Below are 6,403 nucleotides of genomic sequence, written 5' to 3' on the forward strand. Positions count from 1 at the left end.
GTGTGTGTGTGTGTGTGTGTGTGTATGTGTGTGTGTATGTGTGTGTGTATGTGTGTGTGTGTGTGTGTGTTTGTATGAGCTTATAGTTATATATATATATATTTATATATATACATGAATATTCGCAGGGCTGTGTACATATATGCCCCTTTTTTGCTCCATACATATGGGCGTCTCCATGCTTTCATCTGTATGGACTGGAGACGTCGCTCTAATTTTTTTCTTCTAGTTGCTGCAATCCATTTAAACCACTACTTGTGTTGACTGTACCTTGTAGGTCGGTTTGTAAAACTCACCTTATATGTATTTCAGTGAAGTATCGGACCACGCCTTTCCTTTTTCTGCGCACAACCAACAAATCTTCAAAATGTAATGACTGACAATCCCTATTCTGTATGTACTTGAATTTCACCCTTGTAGTCCTCCAATATCTTTTTCGGTGTGAAGTATATAGCCATCATATTTTATCGATCGCAGCATCTGCATTGGTATATGGTTTAATGCACCGCAACAAACAACCATCAGAAACGGAATTATTGCTGAACACGATGTCACAAACTAGCAATAGAAGAAATCTACGTTTCTAACCAGACTAGTAGCACAAGTAAGCATATGTTTACACACACAAAAGAATGGTATTGCCGCACTCTTTACAAACTAGCGTCTAAGATTCGATCGACAACTATCTCGACCACTCTGAACAGTCCACTGACGAACCAGAAGAAGACTGGGTAAATACACAGCGAAAGGTGTTCACCCGCTGGGTCAACGAATACCTACAATTCAAACATGAGCCCATTGGTGGCAACGAAGTCCTGGAAGACGCGTTGGCTGACGGAGTGCGGTGAGCGCTTTGCTGATACACTAATAGATTGTACATGGATACAGTAATTAATATATAACTGGCTTTACATATGAGTAATGGTAGTGCTTTCTGCGTCCGATTGCTGATTGTATTTGTTTCGTTTCTATACTTCAGACTTCCAGAGTTAGTAGAAGAGCTCAAAGGTGGGAGTCAAATATTCACGAGAATGGCCGAAAATAGACGTGGTAATAAGCTATTCGTGATTGTATCTCTGGGAGCCGTCCTAGAGTTTCTACAGTCGAAAGAACAGGTGCAGCTGGTGAACATCAGCGCAGAAGGTATGATTTCGAAGTTGACTTAATTCGTAGTGATGAAATCTGTAGCTTTCTGCGCCGGAGCCATATCACAACATCTACTGCCCGGCATAACAGCTTAGAATGAAGGCTTGGCTGTGGAACAATGTGTTTAACCAATACAGAGAGCTTACAATTATAAACACGATGCTCATTACAGACCTGTACGAAAAGTCCACGAAGTTATCTCTGGGACTTGTGTGGACCTTGATTCGCCACTATCATATCTTCGTTAATCTCGAAGACAAACGAGATAGTGATGAAAAAAACGAAGTTAGACAGAAGAAAAAGAGCACAGACCCGAAAGCGAAGCTCTTGAGACAGATTAATCGTATCTACGCTCTCCGTGGAATGGATCCGGTCAGGTGAGAAAGAATGAAAAAGGTTCAATTAAATGAAAATAGCATTGAAGGCTAGAATATCTTATCCATGCCGTTCAGTTGACTTGCCACGACTCGATGTAGTAAATAAATGCCTTGACATGCCACCACGATGCAAAATATGTACCAAGATACCACACGAATATACGATTTGTGCAGTAGTCTTGCGAAGTTTTTCAATCCGCATCGTGTGCACCTTTATGTGTAGTTGTGATCCGGTGACGTTTAAAAAGTGAATAAGGTGGGTCAATCGTAGCTTTTATCGAACCAGCTACTTGTACTAATTTTGACCTACGGATACTCTCACTCCGACAGCAACTTCAAATCTGCTTTTAAAGATGCAAAACGCTTCTACGCTCTCGTTCAACATTTGAGATCCGAATGTCCAAGAGTTGAACCCACTCCTTCGCCCTTAGAGGTTTTTGACGACATGGCGCGCTTCAATACACTAAGTCTCGGGGAGCAATTCGCTGATACATTCCGTGCTGCCAAGGAGGAATTTGACGTAAGTGCTCGTGCTTTTTAGTTAATATTAAGAATCCTTTAATTTTGATTTACCCGCTGAGTTAAGCAACCGGCTTTTCTATTCTATGATCTACATATTGCTCATCGTAATAATGTACTATTCCTCTATCAGATTCCAGACCTGCTCGAGGCTGATGATTTTAGTGAAGGCAAGTTTGGCGAACACGTCGTCATGACGTACCTGTGTTACTTTTTGAAAGAGCAAAAGAAATATTGGAAGTACCACCCAAAACGTAGACCTTCACAAACTGGTGTGCCTTACCTTTCACACCCTCACTTGGCTGATGGTCAGAGCAATTCGCAAGAGTGTGAAGTTGTTGATAAAACTACAGATGAGCTAGAGGACGCTGAGCGAATCGAGTTGCGGCTACAGCAAGAAAACCTCGAGGCAGAGAGAATTGAGCTTAAACTGGCCGATGAGTGGCGCAAAGAAAACGAGCGCATCGATTTATGCCTACAGGAGGCGAAAGTAGAAGCCGAACGAATTCAACTACAGCTGGTCGAAGAAAAATTCCTAGAAAATGGTATCCAGTTGCACTTGGCAGAGAAAAAGGTGGAGGCCGAGCGGATTGAGCTACGACTGACTGAAGAAGCGCGCAAAGAAAACGAGCGTATCGAGTTGCGATTAGCAGAGGAGCAGGAGGAAGCAGAGCGGCACGAGATGAAGCTGGCGGAGGGAAAGCGCCAAGAAAATGAGCACATTGTATTGCGGTTGGGGGAGGAGAAGAAAGAAGTCGAGCAGATTGAGCTGCGACTAGGGAGCGAGAGAGTTGAAGGGAAAGCTTTGGATCTCAGAGCCGAAAGACGCGGCAGTGACCATGTTAATTTCCTTCTTGAGGCGGGAAGAAATGAATTGGAACATGTCCGGTCGGATTCACAAGATCGAATGCAAAGAAGAATGGAAGAGGATTGGGTGGGTGATGCAGAAGCTGTATCCGAGGAAGGTTCTCTACAACAAATGTATAGCCTTGAGTTCCTCAACCTTGGTATTGATATGGTGGATGCAGCGACCAACACAAGTCCTTGGCCAAATACATTGTCTTCTACGCCTGCGTCTGGTAGCAAGTGTTTTGGCCACGATACTGATAATAATCTTGCTACTTGTATTGTGCAAGCTCATATTTCGATGAACGATAGCCTGATGACAAGGAGATTGCAAATGCCCCAGTCCTCAGGACAACTGAGGAGTGACTTTTCTGCAAGTCTAGAATTCATCGACGACGATGATTTCAGCATAGATCGGGGTTTGATTTGTCGTAGGGGCAGTGCTAGTACGGACACGGAATATGCAGACGAAAATACAAATCAAGAAGATGTGTATTCAGTCAACGAGGTAGGTAGACCTAGACGCAGATCCTCTGGTGAGTTGGAAAGGAGCTTCAGTGCCAGTTTAGAGTTTTTGAACGACTTCGATGATGGATTATTAGACGTGCCGTACAAGAATGCAAATCAAAACACAGAAATATATTGGGATTCTGACTACGAAGAGGTCACTGAGGACCACGATGACGACACACATAGCATCGATAACAATTTTGGTCTTATGATGCACAGGGGCAGACCAAGACGTCGATCATCAGGTGAACTGATCAGGAGTTTCAGTGCAAGTTTGGAGTTCCTGGATAATTTCAATGACAGTGTACTTGATATGGCGATTCAAGGGAGAGATATCACACAAACGGTGCACTTTGGCAATCATGTGCGCCAAGAAGTAGAGAACGATCTGAAGTTCGAAGTAGATGTAGATGCATATGTGGAAGATGACGTCTTTTGTAGCACAATTTACTTGAATAGTAGCTTCAGCGACGTATCTGATGAGTCTGAAGACGATAATTTTGCTTTCGAGCCTCAAGTTAATGTAGATGCAGCTTCAGACGGGATGCTGCACAGCACAGCAGTCTTAAATGGAGACGGGCGATTTTTGGACAGCGAGTCTATCACATGCTTCACTGTCGACACTCCCGAGCAGACTCGCGGACTTGACCAGCAAGCTCTCGAAGGCGCACACCTAGCGCAAGATGATGAAGAGCCAAGAGAGCTTAGTGGTACCTTCGAGCGGTTGCGACTGGCCAAAAGCTTCCATAAACAGAAGGGCGACTTATTCAAGTCCGATGGAAGTGATTATGGGTCAGAGTACGCTACCGAGCGACTTTCAAGCCCTAGTTGTTCATCGGCAACCAATGGCAAGTACAGCAGTGGTACTTCGGCAGTGTCTACTTTGAATAATGTACTACTATATGGCATTCATAGCGAAGTTGCGGAAGCATTGCCGAAGAAGCAGACCTGTCTCACACTAAAAAATACAGATTTCTCTGCCTGCTTGGAGTCAGACAGCCTCAGTGATCTTGGGTTGGTGATGTTGTTGGACGATACGGCGTCTGGGACATGTACAGGTGTTGATGAGGGAGTGCAGCAACTCGCAAAGCTCCAGTGTAAAATAGTCAATTGCTTGCTATCGGCTTCACCTGAAAATTTGGCCTCATTTCAGATTGATTTGAGAAGTGTGGAAATGTCACCCACGACTGTGAACATCGAATTTAATGCTCTCACTAGCAGTCTCACCTTCAATGCAATAGCAGGTAGGACAGACGGGGCAGGTACGATACCCTGCAAATTTATCGACAACAATAGTTTCAATCTCGAATCGTGGCCGTCTGGTTGCATTCCAGTAAAGCACAATGGTTTCAACGACACGTCGTTTTCAGGTGATGATAGAGCCACGATGTCATCTTCGAAGGAGGATGAGATATACGAACGCATGCTGGTAAGACAAGAGATCAGCTGTGTAGCAACCAGCAGTATACCGCAATGCAGTTTGCCATATATCCTGCGAGCGCATCAGTCGCACCAGCAAATTTCCGAGTGTCAGGAAAGTGATGCAAGCAATGCACAAAACGAGGCTGCCGTAAAATGGAATATTAGCCCTGCTGTTGTCGCCCTTTTGACGTGTAGTCATATGACGGGAATAGGACGTGGACGAGCCAGAAGAGGTGCCTATAATATAATGACGCAGACAGAGCCACATATGGCGGTGCAACATCTGCTAAATGTAGCAGCTAGATTCTAGGTTGAACAATACAAGATGATAGTGCACTTCGCGTGTGCTCAAAAATCTCAGAATATCTGATACGGTATCAGGAGACAGACCTTTGGCTAAGGACTAGAAAAAACAATATTCCAACGATAACGTGGCCACGTGTGTCCGTGAAACTTGCTTAGAGGTAGCTATTGCATGCGGGTGTAAGTTAAAAGGAGAATATCTGTATCGATAACTAGATATTCGACTTTCGTAAATGGAAAGAAAACGCTATTAAACCGTTCAGTCATCCGAAATTTTAGAGGCACTCACTATCCAGCTGCCTCAAGCATACATCCAAGTCATATGGTAGGTAAAGTGTCTTATAAATACCTTTTTAATTGGTTCCTTTGCTACCGACAGTAGGGTGGTTGCTCAAATGAACAGTATTTGATAGCTATCAGCTAACTTTTATGACTCCATGCAGAATTTAAATACAATACTTTGGAACTTCTCAACTGGTACTTTTCCTGCATTTTGCATTGTACGCGATGATTATTTGGTGGTTTTGATGGATGCGGTATACAGTCTGTATTCTACTTCACCAGAACAAAAAATGTCAGGTACTAATTATCTTATACAGACGTACTATTTCATGTTTTTTTCACATTCATCTATCACTAGTAAAGTGTAACATGTCATCCTTATATATTCAGGCTCCCAGTGATTTTGAAAGTATTCCTGTGCTAAGAGCTTGTTTTGAACTCTTATCAGAGCTGTACGAATCACAAAAGGCCGTGATATTGTATTCCGTCGTAGTCGCATTTAAACAACACTGCCCGTTTATTAAAGAGTCCTCTCTAACTCATTCAAGGGACATTCCGCGTGAGAAAAAAATGAGCTTCATTAAAAATCTCCCAACAATGTAGCACAATCTTTTTCACTTGTTTTGCGTATAACTCAGGTCACAGCAACGTAGACCTGTACATAAAGTAGACATTATAGGCGAATACATTCACGCGGACGAACGTACGTACATCTCAAATTTGCCGCTTAAAATTCGACACGCGCTTGCGTAGCTGGGGTAAGTAAACTCATAATCGAGAATAGTCTTCTTCCCAATGTCAACGAATACATATATTACAATATTCGCTATGCCGTACTTTAGACCCATCTATCCCACGCTTTGATCGAAGCCCGCAGCAGCTTAGCAACGACGCATAGATACCTACAACTTATAGGTATGGTATTATATATTTCAACAGCAACAAACACTGTAGTTGACATATTTTTTCTCGTGCTTTTTTTTTTAGTTGGTTTCACT

General features: G+C 43.2%; 1 protein-coding gene across 1 annotated transcript in view; it reads left to right on the forward strand.

Moving 5' to 3' along the window:
• The window catches only part of SARC_06363 (hypothetical protein), a gene marked incomplete at its 5' end in the record, with an annotated part of 8,213 nt that extends 2,818 nt beyond the window's left edge, over positions 1-5,395 (forward strand). The window contains 5 exons of the mRNA XM_014299740.1: positions 705-844; positions 980-1,143; positions 1,319-1,523; positions 1,854-2,043; positions 2,176-5,395. Coding sequence (XP_014155215.1) covers positions 705-844; positions 980-1,143; positions 1,319-1,523; positions 1,854-2,043; positions 2,176-5,130 — 3,654 coding nt within the window. The 3' untranslated portion in view covers positions 5,131-5,395. The remainder of the gene's footprint in view (positions 1-704; positions 845-979; positions 1,144-1,318; positions 1,524-1,853; positions 2,044-2,175) is intronic.
• Positions 5,396-6,403: the final 1,008 nt, after the last annotated feature.

This window comes from Sphaeroforma arctica (assembly GCF_001186125.1).
Source record: "Sphaeroforma arctica JP610 unplaced genomic scaffold supercont1.451, whole genome shotgun sequence".
Classification (NCBI taxonomy): domain Eukaryota; class Ichthyosporea; order Ichthyophonida; genus Sphaeroforma; species Sphaeroforma arctica.